The sequence below is a fragment of the Ylistrum balloti genome, unplaced genomic scaffold, assembly GCF_031769215.1.
Source record: "Ylistrum balloti isolate Yb309-2 unplaced genomic scaffold, AGI_CSIRO_Ybal_v1 Utg369788, whole genome shotgun sequence".
In the NCBI taxonomy this organism is placed as follows: Eukaryota; Metazoa; Mollusca; class Bivalvia; order Pectinida; family Pectinidae; genus Ylistrum; species Ylistrum balloti.
Genome location: NW_026781973.1, coordinates 383542 through 407389, shown reverse-complemented (window position 1 = coordinate 407389; position 23848 = coordinate 383542). Strand labels below are relative to the sequence as shown.

General features: G+C 36.7%; 1 protein-coding gene across 1 annotated transcript; it reads left to right on the top strand.

Annotated features, from left to right (window-relative positions):
* The first annotated feature begins 436 nt into the window (after positions 1 to 436).
* LOC132544256 (caveolin-2-like) lies at positions 437 to 2933 on the top strand. Its single transcript, XM_060207828.1, has 2 exons — positions 437 to 490; positions 2589 to 2933. Exons 1-2 carry the CDS (start codon positions 437 to 439, stop codon positions 2931 to 2933), a joined length of 399 nt encoding a protein of 132 aa, XP_060063811.1.
* Positions 2934 to 23848: the final 20915 nt, after the last annotated feature.

The following is a 23848-nucleotide window of genomic DNA, read 5'->3' as shown; positions in this document are numbered from 1 at the left end:
CCGGTAATATTTACTGTGTTATGAAATGTTGATCATGACATGGTAATATACAAAATGTATAAGATATATCGATTTTATTTTGTCAACTCAAATAAAACAATTCGACCACACGACATGGAAATCTCACACGCTGGGAGCTTGGATTCTTTTTTTAGTACATTGAAACCAATTGATTGCAATGGTACGTGTACAAAATAAGGAAGAAATCTCAACATTCCGTCCTAAGTTGTAATTCTTGTCAAAGAGTAGGACTAGTAAGAAGTTGTGGGGTATTTAATCAATTACAATGATCGATGTATACAGTTCCTGTTTACATATTTCAGTACAAGTAAAATACTCTCCAAAAAGGTGATATCTATGTTAACATCTTCCATAGATTACTTACCTTTACAGGTATATACTTATCAAAAGTTTACAAAATAAGAGTTGAATAACAATGGCCTCCCCCAAGCAAGACCGGGACCCTAATGGTGTCAACGTACATATACAGGTGAGGGACTACAATATTTAATCTCAGTACTTAAGTTTTCAAAATTAGTCATTATTTGCAGATGATAAAACATGATAAAAATTTTTCATCTACGAAATTAATTGTTTTTTATTCGATAATCTATGAATTATAGACTGGGTTCTAATGGCGGATCACCATAAAGTTATTGTTAAGAGTCAGACACTCGTACAGATTACCTGTGCAAATGCATATAATACCTAAAGTTAGCGGTGGTAAGATGTCAGGTTTAGTTACAGGTTAGTGGTGGTAACGTGTTAGGTTAAGTTACTGCAAGGTGATGGTAAAATGTCAGGTTTAGTTACAGGTTAGTGGTGGTAATGTTAGGTAAAGTTACTGCAAGGTGTCAGGTTTAGTTACAGGTTAGTGGTGGTAACGTGTCAGGTTTAGTTACAGGTTAGTGGTGGTAACGTGTTAGGTTTAGTTACAGGTTAGTGGTGGTAATGCTAGGTAAAGTTACTGTAAGGTGATGGTAAAATGTCAGGTTTAGTTACAGGTTAGTGGTGGTAACGTGTCAGGTTTAGTTACAGGTTAGTGGTGGTAACGTGTCAGGTTTAGTTACAGGTTAGTGGTGGTAACGTGTCTGGTTCACTTATAGGTTAGTGGTGGTAACGTGTCTGGTGTAGTTACAGGTTAGTGGTGGTAACGTGTTAGGTTAAGTCACTGCAAGGTGATGGTAAAATGTCAGGTTTAGTTACAGGTTAGTGGGGGCGAGTGTAAGAGTTCGTCAGTACAATCTACCAGCTTTAATGTATGGGGCGAGTGTAAGGGTTCGTCAGTACAATCTACCAGCTTTAATGTATGGTCCCGAGTGTAAGGGTTCGTCAGTACAATCTACCAGCTTTAATGTATGGGGCGAGTGTAAGGGTTCGTCAGTACAATCTACCAGCTTTAATGTATGGTCCCGAGTGTAAGAGTTCGTCAGTACAATCTACCAGCTTTAATGTATGGTCCCGAGTGTAAGGGTTCGTCAGTACAATCTACCAGCTTTAATGTATGGGGCGAGTGTAAGGGTTCGTCAGTACAATCTACCAGCTTTAATGTATGGTCCCGAGTGTAAGAGTTCGTCAGTACAATCTACCAGCTTTAATGTATGGGGCGAGTGTAAGGGTTCGTCAGTACAATCTACCAGCTTTAATGTATGGGTCCGAGTGTAAGGGTTCGTCAGTACAATCTACCAGCTTTAATGTATGGGGCGAGTGTAAGGGTTCGTCAGTACAATCTACCAGCTTTAATGTATGGGGCGAGTGTAAGGGTTCGTCAGTACAATCTACCAGCTTTGATGTATGGGGCGAGTGTAAGAGTTCGTCAGTACAATCTACCAGCTTTGATGTATGGGGCGAGTGTAAGAGTTCGTCAGTACAATCTACCAGCTTTGATGTATGGGGCGAGTGTAAGGGTTCGTCAGTACAATCTACCAGCTTTAATGTATGGGGCGAGTGTAAGGGTTCGTCAGTACAATCTACCAGCTTTAATGTATGGGTCCGAGTGTAAGAGTTCGTCAGTACAATCTACCAGCTTTGATGTATGGGTCCGAGTGTAAGGGTTCGTCAGTACAATCTACCAACTTTGATGTATGGGGCGAGTGTAAGGGTTCGTCAGTACAATCTACCAGCTTTGATGTATGGGGCGAGTGTAAGAGTTCGTCAGTACAATCTACCAGCTTTGATGTATGGGGCGAGTGTAAGAGTTCGTCAGTACAATCTACCAGCTTTGATGTATGGGGCGAGTGTAAGAGTTCGTTCATAGATATGTTGACCAGATTTAATAGAATTATTTATCGATTAAGAAATTATATGGCTTTACTGTATTGTCAAATGATTAAAATCTCTAACAAGATCAAGTTCAAAAGCACGTAGTTTTACCAATAGTGAAATAGCTACATGTATGTGTTAAACCTTTTTTATCGTTTGCTTCAGCCTGTTCGCTGAAGCAGAAGAGGAAAAAGACAAGAAAAATGGAGAGTGTTTAAATCACATCAAATTTTGATATTTTCAAAATTCATCAACATTGATGATTTGTCAAAATAATTTGTTAATTTGTGATTTTTTTCATCATTGCTGTTTTTATCTAACATTAGGCTAATTTCGAGGATGTATTTGCTGAGAGTTATGACATACAGAGCGTCGACTGTGTCTGGAAAACCTCACAGCAATGCTTTTCATGCAGTAAGAACTGTTGCTATAACTTCCTGGCTGTTTTCTGTGGACTCTGTGCGGCTTTTTTCTGGGGATTCCAGTTCGCGTGTGTGGCGTTTGAACATGTCTGGTGTTTGACTCCTGCGTTGAAACTCTTTGTCATCAACTGTAGCGCCTTGCAGAAGTTTGTCGGAAATCTCGTTGGTTGTATTCTCGCGCCAGTTTGCGAGACGTGCGGTCTCCTGTTTTCCAGTATCTCTGTCCAACACAATGGAAACAATGGCTAACACTGTGTAACTTTTGATGTGATTTCGTCTTTCACGTCCAGTTCTGTCGAATAACTAACGTGACACGGCAGATCTGATGCAGTGAAAGAACAACACTGAAGTGTAAAGACTTAATAATGATCTTTGACGAAATTTAATGTTAATAATACAAGGATTGTTAAGGAAAAAATTCCTAGAAAATACAAACATGTTAATATGATCGTAATCCGAACTCAAATTTAATAAAACTAGGGCAAAACATAAAAAAGAAAGATTTACACGGAGACTCCTGAAAAAGTAGAAGAAGAATAAGACCAGGTGTTCCGGAAGAGAAAACTTCTTTTGCATAATTATCGCCCTGTAAACCTTGGTTTAAGTAAGTTAAGTCACGTGCTCAAATGCGGACAACGCCTACAACAACAGAACCCACTGGCAAACTAACGAACATCAAACACGTCCAGTGATAAATCACACAAAGAAATAGAATATTTCTCAATAAGTATGACCAGCATTTCCATTTACGTACTGCAGAAATTGTCAAACAAATAGAAAAATTGAGGGTTCGGAAAACGTACAATTAATTATAGTTCAATCATTATCCACCACTTGACTCATTTTATATAGCATAATAAACTTGATTAAACATTATTAAACTTGTGTCGATAAATCTGATTGGTACTTCCTTCCTGTATTTTGTCTAAAGAAGCCAATCAACATCAATATCTTATTGCTGTCACTGGGTCAGGCTTTGCTAAGCGAGTCAGCGAAAAGTCCGAGCCTGGTCTTCTGTAAAAATATGCAGGAAGACAAAAAATACCAGAATTGACGATACAAAGGTCCGAGAAAGAAAATCCCCCGTGAAAGTTTTCCAAGAAAAGTGGATCACTGAACTGTACCGGTTACGATACGATGAATTACACTGAAAGATAAACATTGAACGTGACTGAAGTGGATCCCAGCGATGTTATTACCGTTTACAATCATTATGGTTATTTTCTCATAAATGCTGGTTAGTTACATACATTAAATACAAAATCATTAAGTCTGAATCAGAGATATCAGTTTTATTTGTGAATGTTATGTAAAGTCAAATCACATATAGTGTTTGTTAGGCCAATCAAAATCAACATTATGCAATGTATGTCACAGTGTAGAATCTACTACATATATTTATAAAACCCTCAACTCAATATCCAGAAGTTTTTTATTACCCCTTTTCATCTCCAATTCAAATGCCAAGGTGTTCTCCAAACAACTACAGTAAAATCTAGTTGGAATGATGATGATGGCCATCAAAATTTCCCCATAAGTGTCATCAACCTTCATCTTTTAATAACCCTGTGTTCCGACGTTGTCCGTCAGTTGACTTAATGCACGACAAAAGCGATAACGGGAACAGGTCTTTGAATATCGAATTAACTGTGACAAGTAAACGTCATAGAATGTGGATGCAGGAATGTTGCTATCCAGAAATAAAAATTCACAGTAGGGGAAATTGAAGACATACAGCTTGGTGAAAAGCTGTTCATGTTGGTTTCTTTGTAGGACAATATTGAGATAAGTCTGTCGTGTCCTTGGTTTCCAATTCTGGTGGGTATCTGCAATAGATGTAGTCGATAAATTTCTTTTTATCTAAAGACAAGACGTCATCTATATATCTGAAAATGACATTAAACGACATTGCAAGGTCTTTATGGCCTGTTTTGATAAGCTCTTCGATATATTCAGTTAGCCAACCGAGGGGACAGTTATGTCCCATAGGTATGCCAATAGGCTGTTGGAAGATCTTACGATCAAACTCGATGAAGATGTTGTTAGTCAAAAACATGATAATTTTTATGATTTCGTCCTCTATATATTTCTTCTTTTATATGGACGATTGTTTTTCACTAAATTCGATTCATTATAGTTTACACCCATATATTTGTACCTTTGTTCACATTTCTTGAAAAATGACGCTCTTATAACAGGAGAACGAAAGCGTTCTTTCAGTTTGGAATGGTGTATAGTGGAGTACAAAAAGTTCTTATAGAAGGAAACATTTTTAGAAGATTTGCCAAAAGTTCTTTTGAGTTCTCAAAAATCCACATGCTATTTATTCCACTTCTTGTGTATCACAATAAGATTGTAACCCAGATTTGATAGTACTTAGAATGGTGGTTAGTAGTTTTGACAAAGGCTTTGTTGAACAGTTAGTTGGGTCAGCAATAAAACGTTCATATGGTTTCTTGTGAAGTTAATTGCAACCATACGGTGCAACCGTGCCAAGCAGATTGTCAGCTGTCTACGTCATTATACCATGGTAATTCTTTTCCAAAATACGGACACTCATCGAAATGTCGATACAGCTATTGATTCTCTCCGCGGTTCGCTGTTGAACGATATATATTATATATATCAAACCACACAGAGCACACTTCATACCATACACAATGTTGGTAGTTTTATAATATATAAGAACTCAAAGCTTCTAGTAGTATACGAATTGTCGTATGCATTTCTCTTTAGTAACTAGAATATTGAAAGTTTTGCAGTGTTTTGTTCCCTATTTCAAAATGTTAAAAAATTCCGATGTAAATCTGTGAGGTAGATTTTGCACGGTTTTAATTGTGCTGCCGATTCTGAATTTTAATTGTTCAAAATTCTTTCAGGGCTTGATGTAACATTAGTAACGTCCTTAAGGACAATCCTAGGGGTACCCTGTTTTCCCATAATCAGTTCTGTACACTTTGGACCTATCAAGTGAGTCTTTTTTATACTGGGCGCCGACTCATCCACCATGTTATTTATGTCCTTATCTAAGGAAATAACAACACGACTGTATAGCAAATCCGTCAATGACGGAAGTATATCAAGATGTTTTATATTTTAGTTAACTTAGTTACACCTAGTTGATTCTGCCAACACCAATCCGTTGCAAATCAGAACTAAATCTATTCAAATCTAATCAGACCTAATTAAAAATCATGTGTGCCTCTTTTCTGTGTTACACAATGATATAAAAGTGACGTAATTCGTGTTGTATCTACATGTCATGTTCGTCTTAAAAACACCAATAAGATTAAAGAAACTCTTCTTGATCTCGAAATTGATGCCGAAAGTTATAGCTCCGCCATTCGGTTGTTGGAGAACTTGATTTAAATTGATCATTTAAACAAAGAAAATCCCAGAAGGATATTGACGCCCGCCATCGTTTGGTTTTTAGAAATTGGCTATTTTTTCTTTTTTTCCCTTTTTCTTTCTTGTGTTTTTGCTCTTAATTGCATGAAATTTGAAAATTCCCCTACAAAAAATAGCGATAATCTTCTTTAATGGCCAAATCCAAATGGTCACCTGTCGACCTTTTTTTCATTATAAATCCCAAAATCAGGATGGCACAACAAGGAGCCAATGAAAACGAAATCCCAACAAATCGAACTAATAAAGATCCGCCCATTATTGCCCAAGAGACAGTGATAACAAACTTTTTTTTTTCAAAATTCAAGATGGCCGTCCGTCAATAATTCTGCTATACTGATCAGTTCCAAATTAAAAAGGCCACAGATATGGATCAAGCGGTACACACACAAGATTCGTCCAGTACTTCTTTAAAATATCGAAAACAAGATTTGATAAGGACGGGCGGACGGACACGAGGCGATTTGAACTCGCTATCTGATGATGAGCTAAGATATTAACGTAGACGTGTATTCTACTATCTAAAGTTAGTTATCCGTGAGCAGTACCATTCTGTATTACTTTATGACTCGCCGTTCTCGAGGGAATTATTTGATACCCAATAACCATGCACTGGTTATCTATAATGTTCGGTAATGTTGCATCCATTCCCACGACTTCAATAATCTTAGCTAACTATCCTTTATTCACATCTTTCTCCATTCTGATCCACATATTTAATTAATACTGGATGAATTATATGCATTTCTGAATTTCTGGATAGCAACATCCCTGGATTCCCAACCTATGATGCTTACATGTCGCAGTTAAATCGATATTCGAGGGCATGTTCTCAATATCACTATTTTCATACAAGAAATCGTCAGTCGACAGAAAACCTCATAAAACAGGGTTGTGGGCTGTTGAAAATCTTAGGGAAGTTTTATGGTCGTCATAGTAATAACAATGAGAAACCTTATATTTCTTTGAGCGATATGAAGCTGGACGTATATGATGCTCATTAGTTTGTCTGTTGGTCCCGCTGTGGTATACCTTGTTCGCTTTGAGAATGTGACATGTAACACGGGTTTCCTCTATGAAGCAGAAGACCTTACCATTTTGGAACACACTGCTGTATTTTCCGTGTACTATTTCACAAGATTGGAATAGTACATTGGCTGGCTTTTGGGTCATCAACATGATTGTTTCTTTCATGTGCACATTACAGTTACATATTTTGACATGACATAACTGACATAACTCACAGGATTAATATTGAGGGCAATATAAGTTGTCTTGTTTTATATTACCATTTTGAGTGTAAATAAATATCTTTAGTCCAAGTATAAATGGTTAGATATTAATTATCTAGTATCTTACATGCAGTGTGTTTAAGTATATATCTGACGCGTACTTATACCACTGATCAAACAACTATTCAATTAGCATGTCACACCAGAAGAGATTTGAATAAATCTTATCTAATTACAAATGTACCTCATACGTCACGTGACAGATTACCGTGTGATCCCCTTACCACCTTACTCACGCACTCATTGTCAATGACAGATAATGATTATTCAAAATCATTTCCATTCCAAAAATAAAATACTTCATCAAACTTTATGGTATTGCTTGGAGACAGTGTCACCTCCTGTACTGTACTATATATTAAACATACAGATTTGAGATGATCTAGAATGAAGACTTAGTTAAATGATCGTGTATGCCTTACAGGATAGACTGTTCTATAATTTAACCAACTAAAGAAATTCCAATATGGATGATGAGATTAAAGATACAGTAAACGTGGACTTAAACAACCGCGACGTCAACGAAGTGAACTCCCACGTGCAGGTGACGTATATTTTACGAAAATTTTCTATTTTCCATCATGGTAATAGTGATGCTCCCTATAGGTAGTTTCATCTCTTTCAGTCAGTTTTAATTTTCCTCAGCTGCCTCATTGGTTTCAAAATTCAAGCCTTTATCATCACTGCCGAATCGTCCTAGAAGGACGAATCAGCTGTAGGGTGCGATTTAACTTATAATGTAGCTCTATTCTATCTACTTATAAATGAAGGATGTGTATTTGTGTACAATGTTTTACGACTATACAAATGAGGATTCGTTTTCTCCGCTTGTCATTTCAGACATTATATCAGCCTTGTAGGATAACATATACTAATGACTGTAGTAGTGTTTTGTAGTATGATGCTGGAACTTCAGTTATCAGTTTTCTGATAACGCCTATCATATTTACAATACGATATGATTATCTACGTACGATAGTTTAAGTAATGGCGGACTAGGGCTCAACGTTAATTAATAAGGATGTCGCACAGAAGTTTCTTTTGATAAAATTTACAGTTGTGACTTTTGTAAGACATGTGGTATACTGGGTATAACAAATATGTAAAGAAAACACATCAAAAATATTAAACAAAAATGTTATAACTTTATTATGTGGCAGACTTATGGACTTGTATGCCAATCTTTCATTCATTCTAATCATGGCACGTTTAAGAGTATAGAAATGTATTCCACATTCTTTTGAAATTATCTAATATTAAAATAAGACTTATAGAATTTATTGAGTTTTTTGGGGGGGGTGCGCCTCCCCGTGTGTTTTTGACATCTATTTCTACAAATTTTAACGTTAACAGAAGCCTCCTAAGTCTCAGCAATTCTTATCATTAGAATCCTGTACTAAATGTACAATGTAAAATTCCTGATTTTGTGACAATATATCTTATTCTAAATTTGTATTTGACTTAGAAAGTTAAATTACACTAACATGGCGTTAAAGGTATCAAACAACTGGACACATACTAGTAAAAACCCGATATAACCAGCTTGATCTAACACCCCCTTATCAGCAGCTGACAGGAAAATCATCAGATGATTAAAATGACCAAACATTTCGTGGAACTAATAGGTCATTGGTGAAGAACATCGACAAAAGCAATCATTACGAAAGTCCATCAACAGACATTTCAAGATCAAGTATCATGAGCATGGTTTATTCCAATATCCCGGTGACTGTTCCCCACTCGGTCTTAAAACCAAAACAGTTCAGTCTATATCTATCATTACAGTGGAAATGTTGATACAACTATCGTGTTATATAATTGAGGGTTCTGAATATCTCCCCGATATGTCTCAACATAACATGTATAATTTTAAATATTACACATCTAAAATCATCGCTATCACTTAATCTTAAAAGGTCATGTGTCAATTAAATGGATTGATTGAAATATGAAACCCCTGCTTAGGTGAACTAACTTTTTTGTCGTGGGTGTACTTTTAGTTGTGTATGTTATAATGTTATAGCAAAGGTCTCCCAAAACCCATCACCAACATATCAACATAAAACATAAAACAAAAGAAAATTTTAACATGATTGACAGATTTGCAGGGATACTCCTGAAGAAATACAAGGAGAATAAGATAAGGTGTTCCGGAAGAGTAAGCGTCTTCTGCTTCGTCAATTACACCCGCCATATAACTGAGTTCTGAGTAACAAATCATGAGGATATCGCTCAAAAACCCCTAAACGATCCGAGAAGGTAGGCAGTCAAAAGCTCAAAAACCCCTAAACGATCCGAGAAGGTAGGCAGTCAAAAGCTCAAAAACCCCTAAACGATCCGAGAAGGTAGGCAGTCAAAAGCTCAAAAACCCCTAAACGATCCGAGAAGGTAGGCAGTCAAAAGCTCAAAAACCCCTAAACGATCCGAGAAGGGAGGCAGTCAAAAGCTCAAAAACCCCTAAACGATCCGAGAAGGGAGGCAGTCAAAAGCTCAAAAACCCCTAAACGATCCGAGAAGGAAGGCAGTCAAAAGCTCAAAAACCCCTAAACGATCCGAGAAGGAAGGCAGTCAAAAGCTCAAAAAGGATAATTAATTATGACAGTGATATAGTACTTACGCTCAACTAACATTTATCATAGCATTTCTGTCTAACATCCAAACCTTGTCCGAAGTCTTCTAAAAATAACAAAAGTGAAATTATTTACAAAGTATAGTAGATATGAACTGTCTCTGTAAACCAGAAAACATCGCAAAATAGTAAGCGCTTTTAGCTCTACTTGTCAACGACATTCTTGTATTTAACATACATTTATCTACCACCTACATAACATGTCGCTTAAAATATCAGTTTTCTTTACGTGGGAAAATGTCGTCAACTTCCGTTCAGGTTTTAATTTTCAACATTTAAATGTGCTTACTTAAGTTATCTGGTATGACAGGTTTATATATGTACTTTTTAACATTAGAGATGGGGACTTTATTATCTATCCTATACATTAATACCTCTAATCTCTCCTCGTCAAATTATTTCAATACAAATCATTTTATTAATTTCGTCGGATGATCGAATACATTATCAGGTGTTCTTTGAGAGGTGCCTTCAACTTGGCGAGGTCAATATACGTCATATTCGTTCTACTTAGTTCCCATGTTCCTTCATTTTGACCCCACATGCACAGCTCCACATGGTTAGATTTGTATTAGTCCGGTTTTCGTATATTGAAGACAGTTTACTTAAAATCTTAAATATGAAAATCCTGACATTTTACATAGAATATTGACAAAACGTGCGGGATATTTACCATAAAACATATACCAAGACGAGAACCAATCTTTTTTTAAATATTCCATTGGTAACTTACGTCGTTCTGAAAGGTTTGTATTCTAACCAAGTACACGGACTTAACCTATGTTACATAAATGGCTAAATATAAAAACTGGTCAAAGTCTGATCCATATTGTCTATCTGATCTTAAATGTAACAGCTCACGCCTTACGTCATATCTCAGATAAACTCAAAGTGTTAACACAATTAATTAGCTTAGCATGCATGACGAGTTCTGAATAAGCCTTATCTCCGCATAGGTAATATAGTAATAGACGTGTCTGTGACGTGGAGGACAATACCCGAGAATCCACAAATCACATTTCACATCCAACGCAATATGCACCACTTATCTTCAATGTCAGCTAACAGACAATTTATATGCAAAATATGTTGAATTCGTTTACGTTCCAAACCTTTTCAATACTGCTTAGAGACAGGGATAATATACAGCAGTAATGTAGATTAAATGTAAAACGCATTAACATCGTATTGGAACAGGTCATGGTGTTCTTTAATTTAAAAGATAAATAAGATGGGGGACACAGTGAACGTCGACTTAAACAACCGTGACGTCAACGACATAAACGCCCATATACAGGTGAGAATTTTACTTATCTGTTTGTCAAGTTAATGAACGTCGTGAATTTCCCGTCGCATGCAGGCTTAGGATTCCCCAGTAATTATTTCAAAATATGTACATGTGAATTTTGTGCGTCTAAAATATAGATACCAAGAAACCAACTGATAAAATCATTCCGGTTAATATCATCTTATCAATTGGTGTCGTAATATTTCGTTTCTTTGGTTTCATACTTAAAATGGATTTCCAAGTCAGTTTCCTACTTATTCTCGCGAAATAATTGTATCTAACTTTAAATTTGAATAAAAGTTGCTATTTATTTGTGTGCCATTTGTACAGTCTCAGAAATAAGCGACAGAGACGTATATATCACATTAACATTGTGTTATATATGTCTCTGTACGCAATAACTTCGTATCATTTCATGTTAATGTAACACTTTCGTTACACTAAATATAGCTTTTTCTGTCCCAAAATCAACCGTAATATCATCAGTACAACTAGAAAATTCAAAAGTTCCCTCACTCAGCCTACATTTCCAGGTGATTATTAACATATTTCTATGAGCAATCATTTTGCCGTACAATAGTTTAGTGACGATGGAGTTGGTGTTATATAGTGAAGAGCTCCACAGCTAATGCTTTTGTACTAACTCATATTATTAGAGTTATTCCCCTTACCTAAAATCGCTCTTCAGGTACCAATAAAAATATATAGCAGTTTACCAACAGTTTGAACAATGTCCAGTAGTTTAAACAATGTCCACTAAACAATTAATATGTCTAAGATAACACAGAAACAGGTACAAAAATATTTGGATGATTTTTCAGCTGTCAGTAAAACATGTTCTATCGCCTGAAAGGAATGGTCTCGAATGTTTGATACGTACCTACGTTACACTCCATTAATTATTCTCCTCGCTCGAATACAAGGACCTAACACTCCGTAAAACAAAATGATTAGAGATATTATCACAATCACGCGGTCTTACATGTCAGTGCCGGCGCTATAGTACCGGATATTTAAAGTTAAGGATGGGGACTGACAAGAGAACAATGACATAAAATGGTCTTTTTAGGTTGTGCATTGTTTATGTGCACCAAAGTCGCAGTGTTTACGTAGGTAGTGTTATACCTATAAAGATAACATAATTTGTATAACAGTGTTTAAAACAGGTCCTAGTTTGTCTTCCCTAAAGTTCCCGTCATTCTAACACATCGTCGACGCCTTTTAATTCAATACTCTCTGTTCTGTCTGTTCTTTGATTCCGTGGCCAGCTTATTTCTCATTTCTTATCAGAAGTGTCTGATTGAGAATGACACACACTGCCTAGATAAATAAGATACCTAATGTAACTGTGAGACGACAAGTGACCGGATAGAATTTTTAATAACCGAAGATGGACGATGACATCGCGGGGGTTAATGTTGACTTGGTTCAGAGGGATTCCAACGACATCAACGCCCATCTACAGGTAATCTTCCAGTGACTCCTTTTGTTAATTTCTTCAGTTATTGTAATTGAAAATGAAACTTTTAAACTCTCATTTCCAGGTACAATAATCCAGTTATTTTATTTTCTGATAAATGTAAACAGTCAACAACTTGTACCTCTCCTGGTAAATGTGAACAGAAATAACTTTTAACATCCTTACCATCCATATCTGGTACCATCCATATCTGGTACCATCCATATCTGTTTTAGCAAATGACGTACATTGTAAACAAACAAGTTTTAACTCATTCGAATAACGGTAGGGTTCAGAATATACAAACATACTTAATATTCTTTGAAATTATTCACTATGGAATATCATGAAATTTATTTAATTTAGGAATTACTGCACCGATCCGTCAGGTGTTTTACATTGATTTCGACAGTCTGGATTTTTTTCATCAGTCACCTTCTAAGTACAGACCAGTCCTAGAAGGACGAATCACTTGTATGATGCGGTATAATTCGTTGTTTGGCTCTACTGTATCTGACCCTAAATTTGTTATGTAAATCTCTTATGTAAAATCTTCTATTCATATTGCATAGTGGTGATACTGGAACCAGGATGTGATCACAAAGAGATAATAGTGTTTGTTAAAAGTCAATGTATGCTTATACAAAATTATATGTAAATATTGAACTTTCTGAAGACAGGAGGACATCTGAATTTTGTTTTACTTGAAGAGAAAATCAAGATAACCTTGTTATTTAGGGATGAGTATCTGAATGTGAAGTAATTGAAATTACTGGATCAGAAAAGTACCTCCTATTTACCTCTAATGAGCTGATAGTAAGACTCACAATTTATATATTTGAAGGTAGTTAAATAACATTGAATACCAAGATGGCCACCGCCTGATCGGATTTTAACGAGTGATTTCAGTATGAACAATAGTTGTTCGATCTTTGATTAAACTGTACTTAAGGAGTAGAGGTCGTTTTCAGTAAATGGTTAATATCTGAAGCGGTCCATATACCAATCTATCTTTCAGTTATAGCAGAGACATATATAACATATATGTGTAATATACGTCTCTGGTTAGAGTGACCTAACATCTGACCACTGACGGAGGTATGTACAGACTGCCACAGATGGTCAATCAAGTGGATATCTTTATAAACGGTATTAAACTGTTATTTATACCGACAGGTCGAGTGATAGTAATGCAACGCACATAGAGCGTTTCTTATAAATCGATATCAAGGTTCTGAAAATGTTGCCAGGGGTTTACTTTTCAGTTTTTTAGCCTTCATATTTCCAAACCAATACAAAAGTAAGGTGTTCACATAGTAAAATCATGTTTTATATGACATTTAAGTCAATAAACCGGAACCTGACTTTAACCATAGAATGACAAGCCGTCATTACAGAGCATTATGGTTATGAGGTTTTTTTATGACCCTTCACGGTACTAATGTTATAAGGTATTGATGCCATGTGTAAAGGGAGATAAGTCAAACATTACCAATGTTACCATGCTAAGTATTGCCTATAGCCATACATCAGTTGATGTCTAAATAATACTTCGTCAAAAATACTTCTCTCTTTATTAGAATCATTAAGATGACATTGAGATAATTACTGAAACATGGAATATTGTACAAAAGACACACAATTAAACTGCATCTTTAAATGCAAATTTAGACTTAGAAACAGTAGAGTCAAATGATAAATCAAACTGCATTATACAACTGTTTTCTCCTTCTTACACTTGTGAGTGATTCTAAGGGCTTAAATTATAGGTTTTTGTTATTTTGTTTAGATATTAGTGCATAAATTTGTACAAAAGGTTTGATTGCAACTATCACTACAATTGTAAGGAATTATATACAGTAGAGTTGAATAATTAATCAACCTATCACCTATATTACACGTTTGTTTTGTTCTCTGACTCGCCATGTATGCTCGGGGTCTGAAATGTTGAAACATAGGAGACGAAAAAAAACATAAAGAGAAAGAAAGAAATACCTATATGTCATCATAATTATAATCCAAACTCAAATTCAATGAAACTACGGCAAAATTTGAACAGGAGAAAGATTTAAAGGTTGACTCCTGAAAAAGTACAAGGAGAATTAGATCAGGTGTTGCGGAAGAGTAAGTGTATTCTGCTTCATCGACAACACCTGCAATGCAACTGTTGGTCAATCCAAGTTAGAAATGTCACGCTCTCAAAATCAGAAAATGAAAGTTTAAGTTCATCCTGTGGACAATAAAAACAAGTTTGTGTAACAGAAACAGCTTCATTAAGGACATCTATCGTAATTTTAATTTCTTTTTGAAATATATCAGTTTACTTACATAAAAAACAAAAACTGTACAAAACAATAGGCAAAAATAAATCAAACCTGCCTCCCATAGAAAATTTGGGTATGAACAAACATGGGAAATATACCGGAACTCTTATTCTGTCAATACATCTAACAGCTCTAAGTCCAAGGGCCTTAAATAGAGAATAAATCTCAGTATTCGTACTTATTTATCAAACAATTGCAAACCAAGTAATAACATATTTTCTTGCAAAATTTATTCTGCAACAATAACACATGTATCGTGTAATTATTATGATCGAACACATAAGCGTTGATGATATAACCTCGGTCTGAATTTGATGATGACAAGAAATCGTCGTTATGGTTATGATATATACATACAAAAATGTTTATTATAAGAAACTGAAGACAAATAAGTGAATAGCACCTTTAATACAGATCTAATCAATATAATAGAGTCAAACGATGAATTTACCCGCGTCATAAAGCTGCTTCGTCCTTCAAGGACACGTCAGCGTTGCTACATCATACAGCTGCTTCGTCCTTCAAGGACACGTCAGCGTTGCTACATCATACAGCTGCTTCGTCCTTCAAGGACACGTCAGCGTTGCTACATCATACAGCTGCTTCGTCCTTCAAGGACACGTCAGCGTTGCTACATCATACAGCTGCTTCGTCCTTCAAGGACACGTCAGCGTTGCTACATCATACAGCTGCTTCGTCCTTCAAGGACACGTCAGCGTTGCTACATCATACAGCTGCTTCGTCCTTCAAGGACACGTCAGCGTTGCTTCACATACATGCTTCGTCCTTCAAGGACACGTCAGCGTTGCTTCATACAGCTGCTTCGTCCTTCAAGGACACGTCAGCGTTGCTACATCATACAGCTGCTTCGTCCTTCAAGGACACGTCAGCGTTGCTACATCATACAGCTGCTTCGTCCTTCAAGGACACGTCAGCGTTGCTTCATCATACAGCTGCTTCGTCCTTCAAGGACACGTCAGCGTTGCTACATCATACAGCTGCTTCGTCCTTCAAGGACACGTCAGCGTTGCTACATCATACAGCTGCTTCGTCCTTCAAGGACACGTCAGCGTTGCTACATCATACAGCTGCTTCGTCCTTCTAGGACACGTCAGCGTTGCTACATCATACAGCTGCTTCGTCCTTCAAGGACACGTCAGCGTTGCTACATCATACAGCTGCTTCGTCCTTCAAGGACACGTCAGCGTTGCTACATCATACAGCTGCTTCCTCCTTCAAGGACACGTCAGCGTTGCTACATCATATAGCTGTTCCGTCCTTCTAGGACACGTCAGCGATGCTGCATTATACAGATGTTTCGTCCTTTTAGGACACGTAAGCGAAGTTGCATTATACAGCTGTTTCGTCCTTTTAGGACTCGTCAGTGATGCTAAGAGCCGAAATATTTAAATGTGGGAGATTAAAATATGGTTTATAAACCTTTGTTCTATATATTTTACATAACTAATCATGTCTATATATACATGACTTATTAAGTCATCAACAAGCATCGCATGTGTCTTGTTTTACATGTAACGTGAAAAAAATCGGGGGAAACATAAAAAAACGGTTTTACATTTCGTGTAAAAAAAATCGGGGTGAAAAAAATTGAATAAATAAATGACATATTAATACGTAATAACGTGAAAGATATAAGTATGGTTCAGTGTGGTCGGATGGCGCAGTGGCAGCCCACTCGCCTTTCACCTAGTCGTCCGATGGCCGTAATTGACGTGAAAAGGTATGGGGTCACCTGCCCAACCACGTGGGTTTTCTCCGGGTATTCTGGTTTCCTCACACAGTAAGACACCCCCGCGCTTCCACCCGGGTCAACAACACTGGTTAGTTTAAGTTGGAAAAGCTTGTTTGGCAAGTGTTGTAAAATAGATAAAATTTAATTTTGATATAAGTATACATTTAAATTTTGTACTACATTCTTTACCAGAATTCCATGTAACTTGATACAGTTATCGACCATTCAGGGCACGTTGATACTGATATAATAAAACACATTAAGCAACAGATCGGTATATAAATACTTACTATCGTGACTAGTATGGTCGCGACCTCCTGTAACGAAGGTATAGGTAATTGTCTCTAATACAGGTAGGTAATTGATACGGGCTAAACTACACCACTCAGTTGTATAGACACAAACCTGACTACAACCAAAACAAAGACACAAAAAGGACCTAAAACAATAGGCAATAATCAAATATAGGTCAGCTGATTAATGTGTAAAATCTCACCGCACTTCGTAAGGGAGTACTGACCAGACTTTTTGATAAACAGTTCATTGAAATCGATATAAAAACAAAATGGATGACGATGATGGAGGGAAGGCGAATGTAGATTTAGAAATTCGAGATGCGAATGAGATCAACACGCACCTTCAGGTTAGTACCAACAGGTAACACAAATACTGTAGAAATAATGCACTCCATTGTCATGACGTGTACGATAAGTTCACGTCCGTATAGATTATTCAGAATACAGAGTATCAAAGCCGTATATGTAGACAAGTCCTTCATTACTAATTACACAGTTTTAGGAAAAATAATTGTGGTTGAATGACTTACGATATTTTAAAAAAATATGAGCGATTATTAAATGTTTTGAACGCTACTGGAATAACATTATCACACGCCTGAATGTATCAATGTCTTATCCGCTTAACTTGAAGCAAAGATTGTCTTGAAATTAATATATATATATATATATATTTATATATAATTATCAACGAAGCAATGCAAATTGATAAATAACTTAAGTGTGTCTCAGAGACTTATAAAAATCTTGATTTCATGACAAATACTCGGAATAACACAATTCATACCATATATGATAGAAGAATAGCGCGTGGTTCGTGATTAAGATATATAATAACAGATACTACCAGACATATCCTTGTCCTGTTGTATCGAGTTAAACAATCATTTAGACAAGTCTTGAGGTGCGGCGTATCCTGCAGTATATTCGTAGAGTTTCTTGTAATTTTTTCAATATATAACTCTAGAAGAAAATAAGCTAAAACCGAAGTTTTTCTGATGTAATTGACATAGATAATAACCTTACAGACCATAAATCGACTACTGTTGAATTGACTGTAGGGACTGAACGGTGACATATGAAAGAAAGATAGCATGTTATAGTGGCGCTAATTTTGAACTTTTGAACAACAGATTTGACGATACTGACTGGTTAGATTTGTTTTCGGCGACATATATCCCGGACGACATGTGTGATATTTTTACAGATAAATTCTTGGCCTTTGCCGGGGAATGAATCCCGACTACAATTGTTACGATTCGACTGAATGACAAGCCCTGGTTCAAATAAGGCTTACGGCGAGAATTAAGGAAACAGACTTCTTAATAAATTCAAAACTAATCGCTCACCAGGTAGTCTGACTAATTTCCGGAAACAACGCATTCATGTAAATAATCTAAAAATAATGTAAAGAAACGTATTAAAGAAATTTGTCCGCAGACTACTAAAAACATCTGACATAGCCAATACTATACCTCCCCTTCATAACAATTTTGGTAATCTTGAAATTTCAAATGAAGGTAAAGCTAATATTCTTAAAGATTACGCTGTTTCCATCTCTTCTACTGAAATACTTACATTGACTGACAGAAGTAGAGTTTAGGACGTATGATACACCCAAACAGGTAAGTATTCTCCGTAAACTTAAATACATATTGAATAGACAAACTTTAGGCAGAATCTGCAAAGCATCCGTACTTCCAATATTAGAATATTGCTGTGAAGTTTGGGATGGGTGTTATCTCAGTGACGCAGACAGACTGGGAAAACTTCCAGTTGGTACAAATATCAAGCTGGTTATCTGTGCCACTTCATCATGACTTGGCTGACGTGGACAGGAATGATGGAACCATGAAAAACAAATTAAAATGACAGAGAACAAAAGGATACAGAGTGTAAAGCTGATCTGTTCTGATGCCGGATACGTATAATTGATGGTACCATGACAGATTACTGAAGGTAGCAGATAGGTGTCACGATAATAATTGTCACGCGCAGTTTGGCGATTTCCGGAGGATTCATTAAAACCAGTCCATTACTTCCGGTCGTAAGTTCCTACTCTCATATTTCGATACATTTACGTTCTCGAATTTGTATTAAAAAGAAACAAGACCTAAAACCTGGAATGTGCGGTTTTGATTTATCTATGTACTCCATGTAATCTGACAACGGTATTACACTATCAGCTGAGTGATAAAACTGTATCAAATGTATGTTGTCTTTCCATCTAACCGTTTGAGTGTACCTTTAAATGGTCTTAGACTTCTTGTTACAAATAAACAAGTATATTCTCTGTTAAATGATGCATTTATTTTCAGATTTCTCATATCGCGAGCAACTAGATAACCGTCATTTCCATTTCTTGATATCAACATTTCTGTTTCCCCAATTAACACAACTCTCAGCTGCAGTAATTGCGAAACTCGTAGATGTTAAGAGTTGTTGAGTGATAACGTAAAGTTTATGGTTGTCTTCATGTTACAGTTTGGAAAAAATATTTCTTTTATTGTGCGACAAGAAGTGCTTGGTGGAACTTAGTTTGTCTGTTATCCAGCTTGTTCCTGTAGCGCGTGTTTCTATTTCCACATTGTTTGGGTGAAATAAATGACAGTTTCATTTTATTTTAATTTTTTGTTTGTTTGTTTGGTTATTTTAAAGAACTTCTTCTCAATTTCATTTTGAAGCTTCAGACAACTTCAATTTGAAACTACTGACATGTTTCCGTTACAGACTATGTAGGAAGACAGGTAAGAAATAACACTATTATTTCTGTTGTAGGTAGAGTTTGAGGACGTCTTTGCCGAGCCGTATGGTACCCACAGCGTCGAGTGTATCTGGAAGGTGACGTTCATCTGCTACAGATGCACGAAGACCTGTTGTTACAATTTATGCGCCATCTTTACTGGAATATTTGTGGCGTTTTACTGGGGTCTCGAGTTTGCGCTTCTGACGTATACGCACGTGTGGTGCTGCACACCAGGCATGCGCATGTTCATTATCCAATGCAACCAGTGTCAAAAATGCTTCGGGACAGTTATAAATTGTTTTCTGGCTCCCGTTTGTGAATCATGTGGCTTATTCTTCAGTAACATAGCCGTGTCACATCATGGCGCTCCGCCATTACCCATACCCGAGAAAAAATAGTTCTCTAACTACGGCGCATTAGTCCAATAGGACATGATGCAGCGACAGGTTGACGTCTGTTGCGCGTGATTTATTGGTCATTAGATTGACTAGTTAAGACACTGCGAAGATTCTTACACTTAAGTGACAAGTTTATCTCTCTGGACTTTTTACTGGGATCAAATGAAGCTGATATGTGGATGATATACATCTACTTATAATCACACGGTAAGGAGTGTGAGACAGTAGGACGTGACACACTTTATCACACAAACTTAAGGATAAGGAGAGATTGTTACACATACACATCCCTATTTATGATGTAAAATATATCATCAAATAAAATATTGTTAAAATATCTTTTTAAACTTTTATTTCAAAAAAATGTTGAGAGATCTAAACAAGGACATCGATGAATATCTTATTTTGTTACCTGAGTCTCTATCATATCACGAGGGCATTGCTAAAAAATCACTTTTTCATTAACTCCATTCGAATAAAATTTCTGAAAAGTTAGATTTACTGCATGTGTAAAAGTGCCAACGGCCTGGACTCTTTATATTTGTCAATGTTCAATAAATCCTTTCCCGAGAAATATCCTCCGTGTCCCCCCACAAGATAAAACATGTAAAACCATCTCGCTTTTGATTTTCTTTTGTGTATTTCGTTGTACAGAAAACGAATTTGCGCCCGTCAAGAATTTCATTCATTGTTGATGTGACTTTTTCTGTGAATCACTCGGTCAGTCACGTTTATACAAATCCCAGTGTCCGGGTTTAATTTAACATCGCTATCTGATTATTTTGCCAAAATTCTCGGTAAATACATCAGACATTACAAGACAATAGAAAAATCCTAAAAATATTAATGGACGAAAAGTGAAACAATTTGTAGACAGTCGAGGTGAGGTGGCTTCATCCCGCGATGTTAGGATTACTGGGTAAACTGAAATCTTTAGTATTTTTTCGCTTTATTTGAAAAAATATCAGATTTTTTTTAATTGTAAAAATATGATGAATGTATAATTTGTGCAGAGAGATGGAAGGCAAAAGTAAATAATTCTGTATCTTGGATTATAACTTCACACAAATTCATCAATTTTTCGGGTCATATCTCGTATAGGTTCGAGGAACGTGATTTTTCTTCCTGCACTATACATATTTAGTTCAGTCGAATAGTGGCACTATTCAAAACTAACACGTGCACTTTGCCATATTTATTTTTCTAAACTTGTCAAATAAAAGATGAAAATTATGATATACATTGAATTATGGGGCCCGGTTTTCCTAATTGTTAATCTTAAGTTGGATATTTTTTCCCGTGACTAATTAGTGAATTGCTCTGGAACATATCTATATTTAGTTTCGGTTCGCGAATTACAAGAAATTCCTTATCTGCGATATCAAGTTAAAGCTTATCGCAGTTCCGTGTTCGAAGTGTAAACGATTCTTTACAGTGTGTTTCCATTCTGTCGAACTTTTTAGTTACAAATATCGTCACACATGTTGGTTATCGGCTGTGGTAAAGATTTATCTCTAATTTGGTTAAATAATTAATTACTTCTTCACAAAACAACACGACAGCAGAAGGGAACTCGGGGTTTTGGGCAAGTAAGTCACCGGAGGGAACTCGAAATTATATATTAAATGTAGGGAGATAACCTATTTTGATAGGTAGTGCATATGATAAGGTATGGAGGGAATGACATTTCTTTAATGTGCTACACACGAGACAGTATTCCTGGTATTAAAATCATAAGTTGTTGGGAACGAAGCATCGCACTCGCTACACTGACAGGACAAAGCATCTGATGTGTGCTCGAGCGGTTTCTGTTTTCTCAGGCAAATTCTTGTCTTATTGTCCCCCACATTCATTGTACAATCTTTTTCCTGAAATGATACATCCACCTCTAAGGAAATAAACATTTTATACCAGCAGATATAACTAATCAATCATAAACGTAGTCAATCGGTTCCTCTCCCTGTCGGGTTCATGGCAGTGCTTTTGTACTGTGATTCATTTTAATTCGATCACTGCACAGAAATGGAGGTTGGATTGAGAAAATGTCCAAGCTGTGTTCATACCGTTTACAACATTATATCACATATTCAATAATCTTAGTTCTGTAAGCTTGGAATGCAAAATACACCGATTCACATTCATGGAATACAGAACACATAGCTGTGACCAGGGAACACCACTACGTCCACAATCCAAAGAGGTTAACATACCAAAGGAGTTGCCATCTTCACGCCGTATTTTGTCTACGCCGTAACATTTCTACTGCGAGGTTGAGAAAAGGGGAAGAAGTTCATTCTACTCCTGATCCATATCTGATATATCTATATATGTGAGATGAAATAACATTATTTTTAACTGTTTGGTTTTGAAAATTGTTGACATTATTTACAGGACTAAGGCACAAGCAGTGTTAAATAGCTGGTGTGATTAACTCGGTCACTGTTATCCGACACTTCCGGTACTAATTATAGTATAAATGGCGTTATCTATAAACTCTTGATTGACCGATTTGTCGCCATAGTATCATAAACTGATAAGATTGTTATAAAGGGTGACTGACAACGGGTAATGTCAACATTTCCAAAACGATTAAGATTCTAATGTGTACGAATGGACAACGTTTTATTTTTCTTATAACATGTGCACGTTATAAACAACAGTTACCTCCTTACATGTCGTACATACAGACAAACTTTACTTCCTGTGCATGCCGTACACACAGACAAACTTTACCTCCTGTACACGCCGTACACACAGACAAACTTTACTTCCTGTACACGCCGTACACAAAGACAAACTTTACCTCCTGTACACGCCGTACACACAAACTTTACCTCCTGTACACGCCGTACACACAGAAAAACTTTACCTCCTGTACACGCCGTACACACAGACAAACTTTACCTCCTGTACACGCCGTACACACAAACTTTACCTCCTGTACACGCCGTACACACAGACAAACTTTACCTCCTGTACACGCCGAACACACAAACTTTACCTCATGCACACGCCGTACACACATACTTTACCTCATGCACACGCCGTACACACAGACAAACTTTACCTCATGCACACGCCGTACACACAGACAAACTTTACCTCCTGTACACGCCGTACACACAGACAAACTTTACCTCCTGTACACGCCGTACACACAGACAAACTTTACCTCCTGTACACGCCGTACACACAAACTTTACCTCCTGTACACGCCGTACACACAAACTTTACCTCATGCACACGCCGTACACACAAACTTTACCTCATGCACACGCCGTACACACAAACTTTACCTCCTGCACACGCCGTACACACAAACTTTACCTCCTGTACACGCCGTACACACAGACAAACTTTACCTCCTGTACACGCCGTACACACAGACAAACTTTACCTCCTGTACACGCCGAACACACAAACTTTACCTCATGCACACGCCGTACACACATACTTTACCTCATGCACACGCCGTACACACAGAAAAACTTTACCTCATGCACACGCCGTACACACAGACTTTACCTCATGCACACGCCGTACACACAGCCAAAATTTACCTCCAGTGCATTAC

Bases quoted from the DNA above. Each gene is read 5' to 3' on its own strand.
- LOC132544256 (XM_060207828.1), top strand. From the start codon at position 437: ATGGCCTCCCCCAAGCAAGACCGGGACCCTAATGGTGTCAACGTACAT. The intron at 491-2,588 runs GTGAGGGACTAC...ATCTAACATTAG, and splicing joins GTGTCAACGTACATATACAG to GCTAATTTCGAGGATGTATT.